Here is an 18,286-nt window from a genome sequence, read left to right on the forward strand (position 1 = left end):
TTACTGTGGTGCCTCAATGGCCCTTTACTGTCAAGTTAAGAGAACAAATAGCCAATACAGGCAGTTTATAATAAAATATTTTATTGTCCGATAAGAATTTTTATAGTCAAATTTGAAGTCACAGTGGAGAGATTTTTTTTTTTTTTTTTTTTTTTAGATAAATAATACAAGTATCATACATGTAAATGGGTTTTATCGATAATGACTGTCAACATGTTTTATCAGATTTTTGCATTGTGTATTTCCTTTTTCTTTCATTTCTATAGCCTACAGAAAATCTAACCTAAGGAACCAAAGTGAATGCTCCTGTTGTTAATTTTACATTAAGGAAAGGCACAGGTATGTTTTAAAACCCCGTAATTAATAATACAAAATAATTTAAAAAAAATTAAAAATATAATTTCATCGAGTTGAAGTTACATTTGTTTTACATGGGTGCCAAGCAAATTATGTATGGTCTTGTCATTTCACCATCATGTCATAACCGTGATAAAGAAAAAAAAATAACCTTTGTTATGCCAGTAAAATAAAGACAGAAAATATGGGCTTGGTTTATAAAATGTTTTTATTCATGTTAACATAGCTGATACATAGGGATTCAAACAGTTCCACAAGGCTTTTGGGGACTACAATTGAATGAATAGCAAAACAATAGTGGTCCAAATCTCTAGTGACAATCACTGGACAGACTAACAAATCACCCTCTTGAAGGATGTGTACAAACCTGCATTGAAAATTACTTAACTTGACACTTAGACTTGTGTGTGTTACAGCAATCATTCCCAATCCAGTGTAATATCTCAAGAGACATGCATGACAGAATTGTCTACTTCCCATTAAAAAGGTCCCTGCATTTGGTCAGACAAGACCCACCATTTCCCCACCCCCAAACAGACATGCTTCAGTGAAAAGAGTGGCCTCATAAAGAGAGCAGAAAGTGATGATGTAACCAACGGGGCACTACATGGCTGTGTTATAGCATTTGTTGCCAGCATGTAAAGTGCACTGGCTTTCCCTGCAGTATGGAAATCAATTTTGTTTGAAGTTAAAACATCAGCTGCTAGAGCCGTACTACCGTGTAGAGACAGACAAACTACAAAAAGATAAGGGGGGGTGGGAGGGTGCAGGGGATGAGTTTATAAGTCTAAAATTTATTTTTGGGAAACGAGACAAACTTTGTCAGTTAATGGGATTTGGGATTTAGACTTCCAGTTATTCCGCCTCTAAATTGAGCTAGGGGGGTCTGATATCATGTCATGCTATCAATCACTTTTCTACAGCTGAAACTGCACAAATGGGAAGGCCAGGACAAACACAAACCAAAGGAATAGAGGTTTTCTCTTTTCACCAGGTGCTGCCTGAATCAGAATTTTTAAAAGAATGTTCTTGTTTTTTTTTCTCTCTCTCTCTTTACGACCGTTTTCAGCAATGGGTTTCATTGGTAGAATGTATAAGTGAATCATTAAGGAATGAAGTATGTGTAAAAAGTTTTTTTTTTCCTTTTGTTGTTTTTGGAGATAACCCAATCAGTGAGGGCTGTCTGTGTTTTAGTTCTCATTTTCGCCGCCCTCTCCCGCTTCTCCACAATCGCCCTCCTCAGCAGCGTTGTCCGATGTCCATAACTGAGGAAAGACAAGACAGATATTTGTTTAAAAAAAAAAAAAAAACAGTTCAATAACCAGATTCTTTTGCCCACAAAGATACGATTAGAAATTTGAACTAATCAACCGAGAAACAAAATCAGAGCTCTCATTAACATTAAAAGCTTTAATGCACTACTCTGAATAAGCACCACATCCCACATTAAAGCCTTATTATACCTCTGACTTCCTGAACACAACCCTGGCATTCTTCCCTTTGCTCCTTGCACTGGATTGAGCTGTTTGCCGAGATGAAATCGTGACGCCTCTCAGAGTTTTCAAAGGACTCAAGCGGGGCGTCTAGTTTAGCTCCGCAAGCGCATCTCGAGGCTTCTTCTCATCATTCCCAGCTTAGTATGCCCCAGCTGTCAGTTCAGTGTCTCGTACATACTCTACAACAATAAAGGTAATTCTAAATATTGGATCGGGACTCGGGACACATCCCTACGTACTACTGTAACCTGCTATACCTAGGATCACACATCTGCCATCGTATGATTGCCGGTCTGTTGCGTTTAAAACCAAACATTCAAATATTTGCCATTTTCTGTGACTATAATGTCTTTAAACTCTGGATTTTTCAACAGACTTTTCCAGGAACTTAAAATACCCCCTTAGCACACATTTCCACTTTTTTTGTGGAAGTGTGTTTTTTTTTTTGTCGACTTGCTGATTTGGTCATTCTTCCTTGATCTTTATGCTTCTAGTTGGGTAAGAAGGCTACGCAGTGAAATGGTTTTATTTTTGGGCGTTTTTTTGTCATTTCCTTGTTTGCCGTGCTGTAGCCTACAGATAAAAGTCAATACATTTAAACCCAGTTTTGGGTCGGAGATTTGCAGCCATTTTAGTTGTTTAAAAAATTAAATCATCCTTATAATTACGTCATTTGTATTTCACCAAGGGTGCCTGTTAGCAGGAAGAGAATGCATTTTCTTCTCCCACTTAATAGACAACAGAAGAGCTGTTGATGTAGTGCTCCGACAAGATCAGGAGTTGGCACAGGATGTTTTATTATGAAAATTGCCCGTTTACGTGTCTGACTTCCTCTCGGTTGATCTGATCTTGAGGCGAGACGAGCACGACTCGGTTAACCCGCAGAGATGATCGTTTTTGTACTCACTGTCAGGTTGTCTCTGAGGAGCTGCATGATAAGAGTGCTATCTTTGTAGGACTCCTCATGTAGCTGGTCCAGCTCTGCAATAGCATCATCAAATGCCTGCAAGCAAAAAGCAAACGATTAATACTTGGGATGTGGTCCATCGCTGGCTGTTTACAACCGAGAACACGGATGGGTGATTTGTAACAGAATGTCTGTAGACCGTTTTGGCCAGCTGGCAGGCTTGGTCTGGAGAGTTGAGTATCTCATAGAAGAAGACGGAGAAGTTAAGTGCCAGGCCCAGGCGGATGGGATGTGTGGGTTGCATCTCCTTCTTGCTGGTGTCAAAAGCATTCTGGTATGCCTTCTGCGAGTTGTCAATGGCCGCTGACGAGAGAGGAATGAATCAAACAGAATATGTCAACGTATACGATTGTCAAGGTTGACCACATACAGCAACGTCGTTTTAAACCTCTGAACACGCACCAAAATTTGTCCGAGCATTATATCCTAAAAATTAAAAGGGTTCTAGTCGAAGCTGTAAAAATAAAACATTGTGGTTCACTGGGATGACCATGAACAAAGGGAATAATAGAAATCTAGGTGGCACAATGATAACAAGTGGACACAGCTAGTGGTGATCATTTATTGATTATTCTGGGTTTTTTTTTTTATAGAAATTGGTAGCAAGTCTTTTGAAAACTACCATGTTGTAGGAATAAACTGAAACAGAGAACTTTTGAATAGTGACTTACAACCAGAATTAGCATTCGCACACATTCCCAAGCAAGTGATAAGACAGAAGAGAAATTTCTGTCGGAAGTTAGAAGTAGATCAATTTGGAAAACAGCCAAATACAAAAACAATGTGCCCTCACTGCAGGTGGTGAGGAAAGTCTGTCACAATACATCTCTCTCTCTCCCCCCCCCCTCCCTCATGGGAAAGCTGGGAGCCCTCACAGTGAGGTGCCACCTACTCCTATAATCACATTCCTGTTTGGAGTGGGTGGAGGTCAAGATTAATAAACAACACATTGGGGTGAATTTTGGCCAATACATACAGTACAAATTAACTCGACAAGTGGACACTCAACAAAAACAGAACAGTCTTACAAAATACAATAAATGTCATGGAGGTCAACTCACTGTTTTTGGCCTCTCCAGAGGCGACTTCAGCGAGGTATCTATGGTAGTCCCCCTTCATCTTTAGATAGAAGACTGTGCTCTCTGGATTTGTGGAGTTTTTAATTAAATGATTATCCAGCAAGTTCTGTGAAGGCAAAAAAATATATATATATACATTTATAATGTCAATTTTGTTAAGATGCTCAGAGCAAACATTTATTTATATATTGAACAGTAAGACTCCCCAGAAAAATCAGCCAAACCACGAGCACCCGACACAGCAGTCATGTTATATTTACGTAACATTTACCAACAGGGACAAATTTGGCATAATTTAAGGTGTGTCTCCACTTTGCATGGTAAACCACGCAAGGGTGGGGCTGACGCAACCAAGTGGCCCATTAGCCTCCATCCTGAAGAAAGCACTCCTCCCTTTGCTGCTCATCTCGACGATTAATAAGAGCAGTTCTGCTCCATCAGGAGTCAAGTGCATGTGCTGATTCACCGTCATTTAGAGGAAACATTTTGCTCTGTCGGTTTCAGCTCAAGACGCTTTAAATTGTCCTACAACCAGGCCAGGCCTCTGGTGTGTCCCCAGCTGTCTTCTGCCCCACATACTCATGCTTTCTGCGAGAGCCTCTCCTCCTGTCAGCACTATGCAGCCAGGTCAGATGGGTTGCTGCTGACTACGCTGTTAATGCTGATTTTAGCCGACTTGCCATCAGGGGTTTTTTTCTTCTTTTTTTTTTTCTTTCTACTGAAATCTCCTCACAAATGTTCCATTAGTAAAGCGTAGGGAAAAATACAAGCTCTGCCTGCGTCGCATCATGCCCTTAATTATTACTTGAAACCGCAGAGCTCAGAAAAGATCCATGCTTGCAGCATGGGCATACCTTTTTTTTAAAAAAAAAAACCAAACGCAGCTCCATCTCTGGCTGACAAGTTCGGGATCTGCCTCTATCTTGTCTAAGGGTAGCAGGAAAGAGAATTTAAGCTGTAATGTTAATTGGCAGGTTTACTATTGCGAAATGACCCTGAAGTTTTGAAAGTAGGTCCACAAAATATACCAGAACGATGTAATGACTTGTTTTACAACCAAAGATCAGACTGTTAAAATGTAACTGGTGCTTTCACACTTAAAAAGAAGCACTGAAAAACTAACTCAAATCATCAAAAGGATTTAAACATTATAACAAAGTATTATAACAGTAGTGAATTATGTGGTAGCAAAATACAAGACAAATCCCATGTGTTGCAAATCACAGCCTGTGATTACACTCTATGCCAAGTCATTCGTATTTCAGATGGACAGGCCAGGGAGATTACCACGGCTAATCTGTATCAGTGAAACTGTGATTTATGCACAAGTTAACTGATTTAAAGAGCAGATTAACGGTTTCGCTCCGACTGAAAGTCGTTGCCACACCTCAACCCTAATGCAAATTTCAGTACGGCAAGGAAATACAAAAATAAAACACTTTAAATGAACTTTTTACAATTTGACAAAATAAAAGCATTTTCCCTTCCAAACCCAGCAGACGCCCCGCAGCCGCTCACGGACGCGAGATTGGCTCAGTTTGAAACATGCGCATGTCTCAAGTGGAGAGCATTCCTCTTTCACTGCATGCGCCGCACAATAGACAAGAAGAGGAGTCGCCTTGCTCTCAGAGCGTTCACACAAAGCTCTGATTTCAGTGAGCGCTGCTCACAAGGAGGCTCAAACATTGTTGCTGGATGAAAGCCTGGCTGCGGATTCGAGCGCCTTCACTGGCAGAACAGGGACGGCTGAAATATGCGTCGCAAGTATGGACTTACGCCTCATTGTCAATTCTGGTAGCAACACTGCAATTACAAGAAGTTGGGTTTAAGGTCATTTCAGTTTGTTCCCTTCACTCAGCAAATGTGAGAATCAGGCAAAGTAGTGAAATGTACCTGCGACTACGAGAATACCAAACAAAATGCAGCTGGGAAAACCCATGTCACATTTTTTTTTGCGCAACTATCACGGCGCGCTCTACGGCGCCGTAGTCTCAACCTGTCATGAGGCTGAATCTGCTTTGCTGACACTCTGCGGGGTTTTCAAGCCCTACGCTCACATCCTGTGTGGAAACTGGAACCGAAGCATCCCCACGCCTCCACTGATGGGCAAGTTCACGGTGGAGGAAATCAAGACAAGAGGGGAACACAAGCAGCTTCCTTGTGCACCGCAGTCTCTGCTCTTCTACCTTTTGTGGGTGCAATATCAGCTCGTCAGGCTTCCTGCAGACAAGTTAAGGCATGCGGATTTGACACACCCTCCCCTCTGCTGACAATCCCTCAGTCAACACTCAACCAACAGAGACACTGAAAGCTGAGTCACAGCCCATGCGAGCCCACGGTTTCGGGAACACACATGGGAAGCAAGTGGAAAATTAAATGTCTGCTGCAGCTTTGCAGTGCATTTTTAAAGGCAACCGCTCGGGGAAATTATCTCAATCTTCCAGCTAAGCTTCCACGCAGATCTGCTCTAATCCATTACAAAGGCAGGCTGGAAACAATGTAAAGCCCCAATCTGTGCTGTTGCATTTGGATTAAAGCGCGAGGTGAAAACATTTCCCAGTATCCCAGTAAGGCGAACCCTTAAAAAGTGGCAAGTAATGCCTCCACTGCATTTAATTTCAACTCCTTTCAATAGGTGGCTCTGCAGGAGGGTGTCATTTCTGACCATCTGTAACAACCAGGCTTTAGGGAGAGTATGAGTCATTTGTGCATGTAAAGTCCTGCACTCGGGTAACCACATGAGGCTTCTCTCTGCCAGATGGGACTGCATGGGTACTAAACATACTGCGTACGAGGCACGTTTCCTGTGCGCGTCCCCACCCATTCAGACACACCTTGTTTAGTGTGGCAACGGTGACCTTTTGTCAGTTCACGCCCTCGCTGGGTTTCAAGTGCATTGTTCTAAATTCAGATTCCCAAAAGGCGGTAACAGTGGGAGGACGACATAATACTTCCTTGTCCTCGCTGGCTACGAGGGCCATATTTATACAACAGAGGACAGCTAACAGGAAACACAGGAGATGCAATTACATTCGACAAACATTAGAGGACAATAATCATGTGCCACTAAAATTTTGTGGAACAGAAACAAAACAAAAAAAAATTACACCTGTCAGGAGAACCAATGTAAACCTACAAATTAAGCAAATGTACCTTTTTTTTTTTTTTTTTTTTTTTTTACATTTCAGATTTTGCTGGGTTTTAGTAGAAAAACACTCAAAACCTTTCTCTACTTTCCTCAAGAGTGAAAACACGCTGCAGTTCAAGTCCACCATTGATTGAATTGGCTAATTTCACCAGCAGTATAAAAAAATATATATATTTATATATCTCTACTTCATGGATCCACCAAACTCTAGGTAAAAATGAAATAAAAATCGGGACACTTTACCAAAACTTTGTTGCAGATCTCCTCCAGCTCCTTCTCCACCTTCTCCCGGTACTCTTTGACGATCTGCTGCTTATTTTCGTTGCTCTCGGCCTTCAGTGCGATGCTGGACATCACCCTCCACGCGGACCGCCTCGCCCCGACCACGTTTTTGTAGGCGACGGAGAGCAGGTTCCTCTCCTCGTTTGACAGCTCGCCTCCTTTCTCCGTAACCTCCTTCATGCATTCTGCCATGTCGTCGTAGCGCTCAGTCTGCTCAGCCAGCTTGGCCTGCTGAATAAGATCCGTCCTATCCATAGTTTATGTCTTGTTGGGGTTTTTTTTGGTTTTTTTTTTTTTTTTTTGTAAGGGTTTGGGGAGGGGTGGTGTGGAAAAAACTGGGTGATCAGAAATCCGGAGGTATGGGACTGTCACGGGCTGGTAAGTTGGAAGAATAGGTGCAAGCGAGGGATCGACGGCGTTAGTCCCCACGAGCTGTAAAAAAAAAAAAAAAAAAAAGGAAGTACATAACAATCAGTGTAACTGCATGGAAGGAAATAACCATCTTGACATGGAAAATATATAATAATAACACATCTATCTGGTATGGGTTTAACAGTGGAGCAATCTATAAGCGCACTATTCCGTTAAAATGCCGTAAACCCGTTCAAGACCCGTTTCGTTTCACTAGTTCCCCTCCAGCTTTGACCCTCCTTTTTCCCATCCCGCCCGCCCGTCCAAATCTCACGGTTGTAATAAATGAACCCGTCTTCTATCGAGCTGCGAACATCGGTCGGGGCCGGAGCCCGTTTCAACAAGGCAACCCGCCACAAAGCGGTCCGCCCGCGGCCCGAGCTAAGCGAATTAGCAACGACTAGCTGGCGTCGGGCTACAACGGCCACTCCTTTCAGTAAGAGAAAAAAAAAATGTCACGTTTAGCCCCTACTCACGCAAAACACTCAATAAATCCGCTTTTTTTTTTTTTTTTTTTGTCAATATAGCGATTAAAACGGGCGATCGTGTCGTTGTAGGAAAAAAATAGTTGTTGTTTTTTTTAAATACTCATCGTTTCTGACCTCCTGAGGTCCGAATTTGCTCCCCAAATTGATCCGATTTGAGAGGTTGGTCAGGAAGGCAAAGAACGGCGGTAGCAGCAAAAATCCAACTGAACTGCTCAGAGCGGAGGGAGTTCATGTGAATGTCGCCTGTCCAATGGAAATGCCCGAACCCGTTTGATTGACGGGGACGGTTTGGCGGCGCGAACCAATGGTTGTTTTTTTACGCTCGGGAAAGAGGCGGGCGCCTTTTAAACGGTAGTTTGTTTGACTGGAACGCTGCAGAGACTGGGGCCACGGGGTTTCCTCCAATTAGAGCAAGGGATGAAGACGTCATCGCATTGCCATGGTGATTCTCATCCAATCGGCGCCTCGCTTTCACACGCTGAAGGCACCGTAGGCGGGTGTGGCTCCCTCCTTTTGGTTGAACATTTGTCTTTCTTAAGTTTTTATCTGGTGATAGCTTGTCTTTTTTTTTTTTTTCTGTGATATATATATATATATATATCACAGAAAAAAAATATATATATTCCTAAATATGGTGTGTTGTAATGTAAATATTCATTTGTGACTAAATTGTGTTTGTGTTAGACCCCCATTGTTGTCAATTGCTGTTTATCAAAACATTGATTAACAAATAGTGATAATAGAGAAATACATTCAGTCTCAATAAAAGGAACCATGGAGCATGCATTAAAGTACTGACAGAATAACATGTCGATTTGGACTTTTTCAATAATCCTATGTATAGGATTGGTAATCCATCAATCCAACATGTGCCAGGCATAAGTATGACAGGTTGTGTATATCCAGTCAGACAAATGGTGATGTTGAAGCCACTTCTTCTGACAGATATGTTCATACTGACCTCTGTGCATTGTAGTTAGGTAGCCTACAATATGCAAGATTTTATGTTAAAACTAGGCTGTAATTATCCAGAGAACGTGGAGAGATTACAATTTTGAGTAGGGCTGGGCGATATATTTTATCACATGTTTCTATGAGACTAAATATTATTTTATTTATTGGATATTGTAATATCAAGATGTGCCATTTTCTGCTGGTTTTAAAGTCTGCGTTACCGTAAAGTGATGTGATTTTCTTAACTTACCAGACTGTTAGTCAAAGTCATCCCTACAACATCATTTCACTATTGATATTGCGGTATTTGGTACAAAAAAAAAAAAAAAAAATCACAAAATTTGAATTTGTCCGGATATCCCAAGTTGTAGTTTTGACACGATGTCAAAGACGTCAATGTGTTGCGTTGCACAGATGTCTACTGAAGTAATACCACCCTGCAGCTCAACAGGTGATAGTGAGTCATTGTGTGTGTTGCTGAAAACATGCAAAATATAAGGGGCATTAAGTGTTCACAAAATGTGACATGGGGCAATAAAGAGACGAACTTGCAACAGTCCAAAAGTGTCAATGTATTGAATTAAAACAATGAAGGAAGAGGTTTTTTTTGTTGTTTTTTTATGTTTTAAAGAGCTCTTTCACTCGGTCTCTCAATCTAAACCTTCCCAGTCTGAGCTTTGCACTTGCTTGATCCCCATTTTCGGTCACAGAGCAAAGCCAACAGCAGAGATCATAAAAAGGTGTCTACTTATGTAACATGTAGAAACACTTGGGTGTAGCTGGTCCCGGCTGAAACCTGCCTACAAGGCAATAGCTCTCAAATCATTTCCAGACACTTTACAGATCATGATCAGTTGACATACAGGTCCTGTGTTTCAGGTCCTCCACGCTGCTAGAAACCTGTATTATCCTCCTGGTCGGTCAACAATTCCTTCCTTTAATCTGTATGATTAATTGAAATAATTCTGTGACACACCACAAACATAAAACCTGAGATTTAGACCCTATTTAAAATAAGTTATTGTATGTTGCTGCTTTATATGCAGCACAATACCTAAGGTTACCCGCAGAAGCATTATTTACCATTCTTGAAAGACCACAGGCAAGCCAATGGGAGCTTTAATTAAAGCCTTGGTAATCAAGGCCAATTACAGTATGTTAACACACACGAGGAATTTTGTTCTGGCAATTGGTGATCAGTAATGTGTGTGTGTGTGTGTGCAGTAGTGCAGCAACATTAAGGTGAATCGTAAATGGAAATGAATATGTGATGTAGGAATGTTTGTACAATACAGTATAAGTAGGAAGCAGGGTGTAATAAGTGTCTGATAACACGATGACTGGAAATGCTCCCGTGTCTGGAGGGTTTGGTAAACAGAGGAGGAGTTGAAAGAGATTGCGTCCACATCCTTCGCTGGATCTTTTTGAGGATTGAGTTGATGTTGGTCGACTAGTTCAAGTCTAAAGAAACAAAAGAACCTTTAAGGTCACCATTGTTGAAACAGGGCTGCTGGATATTGTAAAAGAGGAGCAGCGGCGAAGAGCGACTCCTGAATCCCACTGTCGTCTCCGCCGTCTTGATCAGCTCCCAGTTGTTCTGACTGCACCCAACACAACTCCAAACGTTCGACCTCCTGCTGACGTTTCGCCATTTTAGATTAATCTGATGAGAAAAATGTCGTCTGCAAACCTCGGGAGGCTAACATCCAAACAAGTGAAATGAAAAATGGATATGAATTAAAAGTCCGTATTTGAATAATCACTTCAGAAGTAACCGTATAGGCTAAAAACTAAGACCTCTATTTTTGTCATTAGACATGCTGTTCTCAGACGTAGAGTCTCCTGTCCACAGTAGGCCAGATGGCTATAAATAGGAGTGGTTAATAGGTTGGGAAATCCCATGGCTTCAGCTCTAGATTTTAGCTGCTGTAGCCTGCAGCATGGCAGCTTCTACTGCTAAGGTTCACACTCCCTGTTGTTTCATCTGATATGTAGAGCAGTCACAATATCAGGTTTGGAGGAATTGTGCCCAAGCACTGCTGTGAAGGACACAGAGATGATTTATTACAGTAAGAGCCCAAAACTGTGACTCGAGCACGACCCACATGACTTTGAGGCAAATTGACATGGAGATACGTTTTGGCTTTGACTGCTAAATTACTATCTTTTCACAATAATTGCACCCGACCTGAACCTGAAGCTTTACAAAATAAAAACCAACCTAAATCCTAATACATCATCGGGTCCGTTCAGGTTAATGCGGATGGCCCTGAGCGTCAAACGCAAAAATATTCCACAGAATCCACAAACAGTTCACAAAACGCAAAAACATTTCACATATTGCAACGACATTTCACAACAACAAACACATTTCTCCAGTTTAGCGTATTACAGGCTCGGACCAGAAACGGTACAATGGGAGGATCAATCTCAGGATTTTGTGAGCGGATTGACTTCGGTTCTGTCCAATCACAGATAACGTGTTCTACTACTCTTTCCGATTCATGAGATGTTTTTATGTTTTCTGAAATGTTTTTGCATTTAGAGAAATCTGAGGTGTTTAGGACCAACCACAATAACTTCCATTTTGTCTGAATTCAAAAGCGGGAAATTGTTGGTCATCCAGGCCTTTATGTCTTTCAGACATTCTTCAAGTTGTACTAATTGATTTCTTTCATCTGGTTTTATAGAAAGATATAGCTGCATGTCATCTGCATAACAATGGAAGTTGATGCAGTGCTTGCTGATGATATCTCCGAATGGAAGCATGCACAAAGTGAAACGTATTGGGCCGAACACTGAGCCTTGTGGAACTCCTGCTCTTTCACACACAAGGAGCGCCTCAATTAATTTTCCCATCCATGTGCTGTGACAAACTTTGTACGTTTCAGCAGCACATTTACCGAGTGTGAGCGTGTTTGGCTGATGATGGCAAGAGGTTGAATGATAGACGGCAGATTAAGCAATTTTCTGAAACTCATTCGATTCTCCTTTTGTCATTAAGAAGCAACAACTTTTCCATTTCAAAGTTTGTACAATGTATTCTGTAATGCAGAAACTGAATTCAGATTTAATTTTATTTAGCGGCTTGTGTTTAGAGGTTGCTAAATGACTGTTAGAGTAGAAGGTGGTCTCCACACCACACCATGTGATGGTGGGAGGTCGTCTCTTGGCAATCAGGCCTCTGTGCTCCAGTTCACAGCCCACCTCTAAGCTCTGATTACAGGTAATTAAAACACTCTCTTTCACTCTCCCTTACGCACACATGCATACATACACACATACACAAGCACACACTAGGATTTCAATAGGACCAAGGCCATAATTAGATCCAATGGAAAATGTCACTGAGTTGTCGAGTGGGATTTAGACCCCGGTCCTGCATTTTAGCGTGTTGTTTTGATTTTCAGTGAAACTGACGTGCTGGGATGCTTCTCCACTGAATTCCACTTATTATTTGGGTGGAAAATATTCTGCATGCACACCATTTGTATGTGCAGCCATCACTGTATAGCATGACCTCCATCAAAGTCAGCTGCATAATATGATTCTATTTTACAGCCCTCACTTCTCCCTCTCTGAAAAAATGATTTATAGTTCACGATAACAGTCTGTGCATTACCTTGCAATCTTGTGGGAAAGTAAATGAAGCTTATATTGTGGCACCACAGACTGATAAGGGATTATTCTTAGATATCCAAAGGGAAGGTAGGACATTCATAATTTTTAGGGGGAATGTTTTTCTTTTCTTTTCTTTTCTTTTTTATAAACCAAGATTTACTCAAGACATAATTTTATTTCCCTTCTAGTTGGGAAAAAAGGATGAAGAGAAAATGTGTCTTAAGTTAAAGGTCACATGTGTCACTTGAAACTTGAAACATCCATGAACTCTGACGGTTCGTATTTCTATCTATGGATTAGTTATGGAACAGATATGTCATCATGCTCACTAATTGACAATAGTGGGAGGTCTTCTTACATATGATTCACTGTTTGACCTATAGTGTAATTACTTGTTCAAATTGAATTGAATTGAAAAGAGCAGAGTTCATCAAAAAATATTAAAGAGTAAGGATGAATGACAGATCAGTAATAAGCAAATAAAGAGCAACTATGAGTACAAGAAGGGGAAACAAGTTTTTAAGTTTTTAAGTATACCCTTCACAAAGTGTCCTCAATGTTTTTTCCTCTTTGTCTCTCCCAACGCCTCCGCTTTCATAATGTATGTAGTCTGCTTAGTACCTGCTCTCCCTCCCCTGGCTCTTTTCACTCACTTTGTGTTCTCGTCGACTTGCCTTTCCTGGGATGCCCGACAGTCAGACGTGTTCAAACACACCCAGTATAAATGCAGAGGCTCCTTACTGGCAGAAAATTATACTGTTCTCCAAGTCCTGCTCTTTTGACAAGCGCGGACGAGGCGCCTCAAGTATCATGTCTGCAGACTGTCTTTGCCCCAACACTTCCCTTCACACACACACACAACATGGTTCGGCACTTCAGGCCACAGGTCTCCGGCCACCGAGCTGAAGAGGGGATTTGCAGATAGCTGCAGAAAACTTTGTGCCTCTTTGTTGGCCTGCTTCATCTTAGAAAGAAAACATGTTATACTTGCTGAAGGCGGGAGAGATGAACTGAGCAGAGGGCTTGAGAGAAAGTGAAAGATGAGAAATGAGGGATGTATAATATATTATCAGATAAAACACAGTCAGTCTGTGATGATTTCTGGTGTAATTAGACTCACAACTTAGCGACATCAGCTAAGTCAGCTCTTGTGTCGTTGACCTGGTCAGTGAGAGGTCCATGCAGTGTGGAGCAAAGTTACCACGAGGTGCTGATGTAGCGGCTGTTTTATCACTGCCTACATTAATGCAGGGGAGCCAATCTCCAAACTCAGCACTACAGAGAGTGGAGGTTAAACAGAAGAGCTGATCAACACAGAAAAATCAATAGGGCTTGTCAGGAAGTATGATTGCCCTTAAATCATTTTTCAGTAACTTGCACAACACTGGCAAGGAGTACAGAGTCCTGAAGATTGCAGCCTACACTTAAAAGGGCAGTTAGCTGAGGGCATCTAATATGGCTGCTCCTGAAAGCCGAATTCAAGGTCCTCCGTATGAATTTAACCATTTTCAGATGCTCTTAACATTTACCGTCTTTGCAGCACCAACTAAACCACGTGCTTGAAAGAGTGACAACAGTTTTCTTCAAACAATGATGAGACTTTGTTGAAATCACTTCCATGAGGATAGATACTGATTATTAGCTCAGATCGACCTAATAGCTGATTGGCACGGTTTGCTTTTGAATTCACTAATTCATTGAATGATGTTGATTTTATATTATTTTTTTCAGTGTATTAGGGAGCAAGTGAGTGAAGGGGGAAGCATGAAAACAGCATAAAAATTTGAAATACCCTTTCCCACGAAGATGAAAGCTGTTGTGACTCAACCTTGTTGTAGCATAGTTTGGTGATAGTGTGGAGGAAGGACAAGGTGTTACACAACAAGTGGGCTTCCAATACTCCCACCCAGGGTGCTAGAGTACCAGAGACTCAGCCAAATGAAACAGTGATAAGAGTAGGCTGAAGTGCTCTTCTTTCTCTCTCAGTTGCCATCTGTCTCTATTTCATTGTTTTTCGCTTTCATGGCCTCCTCTCCATCTGTATATTTTTTGCTTTGTGCTGCATGGAAATTTGGAAGCACACTTGCAGTATAACAATTAGTGAGAAAATTCACAAGGTACACACCCAAATACCAACACTAGGTGTGTATCCAGTCAGGAGATGAGACAGGAGGGGTTGATGGGCTCCTGTGTCAACTTGCAGAGATGAGACACAACCAGGTCTGCACAGGAATGCAGTCAGGAATGAAAGTAGCGGAGATCGTAAAAAAAAAAAAAAGAGAGAGTGAATGCTTTCTCCCAGGAAGTGCGATTACGAGGACATGATTGCCCTGAGGGGAGAGGCGTTGGTGTGCTGGTAGGAGTGCATTTTGTAGTAATAGCAGAAAGCATAAAAGCATTTTCTGTACACGTTCACTAAATGTTTAGTCTCTGGAGTGATCTGGTTCTGCATAAACACCGTTCCAGTGGTGCAGCACATTTACACCTGTCAACTACAGTACACATACTTCAAATTTAGTAATTTTCCAATGTGAAAATCTATTCTTGATTCTTGCTTGAATTTGTGATTTATCACAATGAGCATTAAGTCTGTACTCCTTTCTGTCAACGTTATTTTACTGTTGCAAAATAATACAGATGAACCTGCGTTGATACGAGTTGTCTCCACGTCTTACCTCTGATTTATTTATTTGTGAAAATAAATAAATGGAAAACAATAGTTTAAAGGAATCACATGAGTCATGCATAAACGAAAGATTACAACTGAAAAGAGCCAGCAGAAATGTTGGTGTACACGTTGCACCATTAAGGAACTAAATGTGAACACTTTTATGACCCTTCAAACTGATATCGTCAAGGAGCTGTGCGGGATAAAAGTTCTCAAGCACCGAGTCTGCCTCCTCCATGGTGAGAAAAATTAAAAGTTACTAAAAACTGGTTTGAAGATACGTCGGCCACTCCCAGTGGTTTATCCAAAGGTGAGGTAAGTAACATGCTTCTGTGTACCACAGTCATGCTCCGTAATGTGTGACGGCCCGTGTGACTGCAATGTGGATGAGCAGGTTACGACGATTTGCTCGTGACAAAAACAGCAGTAGTTTAACCAAGAGAAAGCTTTACTTTCAAAGTGCAGAAAGCATGTCATCTGTTTTTATTATGTTGAGCAGTTTATGAGTCATCGGAGGGCACGGCTCAACCACTGTTGACGGGCCGACGGGCCAGTACTGGCCTGTCTCTGCTACTACAAGCCTGCAGAGAAAGCTGCTGAACCTAAAACAAACAGCTGGGTTTTTATGGACACTTTTATATCCTGTGCAGCTATTAGAAAAAAAACGTTTTTAGCTTTCCAACCAGTCTTTTTAATTAGTTTATTAATCCTCTTCTTATGATTGTCAGTAATCCTGTTATCTCATTATGCAACAAACAGCATAAAACAAAGCACTAGCCAGAAAACTAAACATCTGAATGCTCTCCAGTGACCTCAAAGGGGTTTGAGAAAAAGAAGTTGGGCCGAGTCTCTTAAGCATTAACATTTTCTGACGAGCTAAAATTAATATTTGTATGAATACCAGCTTCCTGGTTTTAAAAGAACTGATGACCTATTATGTAATTAGAAAGGGCATGATGGCAGGCGCAGGGATAGGAAAGTGGCCACCAGGTAGAACTCTCAAGAGCTAATACATCATGTCACATGAACAACCAAAGCACTGGTTGAGCAAGGGTACGTCACGGAGAGATGGCAGAGACATTTACCTCCCACTCTTGTATCTGCCAGTCTCGGTATTTGACTTGTTAGTGTCACGGATGGATTACTGAAAATATCTACAGGATTCAGACCCAGGAGCCCCCAGATCAGAACAGTCTATTAAATGACTGTTGACATTTCTTGTTGAAAAGTCAAACAAATGACGATTAAAGGTGGAAAATGACAAGAAAAAAACTCAAAATGACTAAGGCACAAAACAAAAATAAGAAAATGACTGTCATTTGTGGTCGTGGTCCTGTGTGGAAGAGTTGCGCAATCCCATTCCAGGACTACGACAAAGGAAAAAAAAAAAACGAGAGCAACACCCAGCAACACCATTATGTTATATCTAAGGATACAGCCAAAGGTCTTCTATCTACCAGCCCCACCCGCTGCAGTCCTTCATCAGCAGTGTTGAGATCTCCCCGTCCTGGACACGGAGGTGGTTCCAGTGCAGCGGGGTGTTTGGCTGCAGACCCACGGTGATGACGCTAGCTCACTGCAAAGACGTCACAAACTCAGCTATTCAGAGTGAATGTCTCACTTCGGATCAATATATTAATAGGATTGGAGCATATCCCAGTGTTGCAGCTAAAACCGTGGGGTGCATTTGCTGTGCTGAACTGGACCATAAATCTGGCGTCCCGGCCTTCTCTGTACGTGATAATACTCATGTAGATTTTAAGTTATATCAGAGACTTTCATAATGGGGGAAAAATTTGAGGGGAGAATGATACTTTCTACAAACAAGACAACGTTATAACCTGTTTTTTTTGTTATTTGTATTTACATCAGCAGCAAAGTTTGGCTGACCGGACACCTTGTGAGCTTGTCAAACCAACACACAGTCCAGTGCTTCATGGCATAATTAGCATGAGCCACATGTAATGGTTTGGGGGGGGTTGGTGTTAATTATTAAGTGGCTGAGTCAGTTCCAGAGCTTTCCAGGCAAACAGCAGCAGAAAGGTCACTGTGAACGGGGCAGTGAGCTCATCTCTTATGATTAAAAAAAACAAAAACACCCTGCTGTCATTTCTAACTAATATTTTCTCCTGTTATGTAATTCAATGTCACGCTGAGCCATCGCACATACCCACACACTGATGAAACCACCTGCTTACGCGCATGTTTGCCCACAGTCCCTTGTGCTGCTCCTGGAAAACAGAACAGGCCATCATGAGTTTTATACCATCCTCCTCCTCCTACTCCTCCTCCTCGTCCTCGTCCTCCTCGTCCTCCTCGTCCTCTTCCCTCCCCTGATTATACTGATGGCGCACTCTGTCTTTTCTGGGTTGCCTCTGCATGCCTCTGGGGCTCCGGATTATTGAGATAAACTTAGCAACAGCTACAGCCGGGGCCACACCGCAGACCCGAATAGAGAGAAAGAATGAGAAAGAGCAAGTCGGGGATACAGCATGAATATCTAAAGACAAGGCAGGTAAAAGTTTTGAGATCATAGTTTTGATGCCTTATTGAGCATTTTGCAGGGAATAGCGATACAGTGGATTGTAAAAAGAGAAATCAAAGAGAAATAGTAATAGAGTATTTCATTACATGAAGAGAGGCAATAATTGTTTTGCCAATACGTGGATGAGAAAATGAATCAATCTTGTGTGTGAGAACGACATCATTATTCTTATGTAACTTAGCATCAAAGCCATTCTCCCAAAATGTCATAGAGGGGTTTTTTTATGGTTTTTTTTTTAACTTGGTTGCACTGTGTTTGTGTGTTTGTATC

The 18,286-nt window shown here is 41.6% G+C and overlaps 1 protein-coding gene across 2 annotated transcripts; it reads right to left on the bottom strand.

Moving 5' to 3' along the window:
• Positions 1-547: 547 nt before the first annotated feature.
• Positions 548-8,454, bottom strand: LOC138199966 (14-3-3 protein beta/alpha-1-like). Of its 2 annotated transcripts, none has more exons than XM_069152296.1 (6): positions 8,343-8,454; positions 7,291-7,761; positions 3,882-4,005; positions 2,960-3,123; positions 2,761-2,856; positions 548-1,622 (listed from the first exon to the last, which is right to left on the bottom strand). In XM_069152296.1, the coding sequence occupies exons 2-6, from the start codon at positions 7,582-7,584 to the stop codon at positions 1,548-1,550; spliced, it is 753 nt and encodes a 250-aa protein (XP_069008397.1). In that variant the 5' UTR covers positions 7,585-7,761; positions 8,343-8,454; the 3' UTR covers positions 548-1,547. The 2 variants fall into 2 exon arrangements, with proteins under 2 accessions (XP_069008397.1, XP_069008398.1); XM_069152297.1 differs by lacking the exon at positions 8,343-8,454 and adding an exon at positions 8,015-8,128.
• Between the last annotated feature and the right edge of the window lie 9,832 nt (positions 8,455-18,286).

This window comes from Embiotoca jacksoni, unplaced genomic scaffold, assembly GCF_022577435.1.
Source record: "Embiotoca jacksoni isolate LCO1_2020_lvr unplaced genomic scaffold, fEmbJac1.0.p SCAF_18, whole genome shotgun sequence".
NCBI lineage: Eukaryota > Metazoa > Chordata > Actinopteri > Embiotocidae > Embiotoca > Embiotoca jacksoni.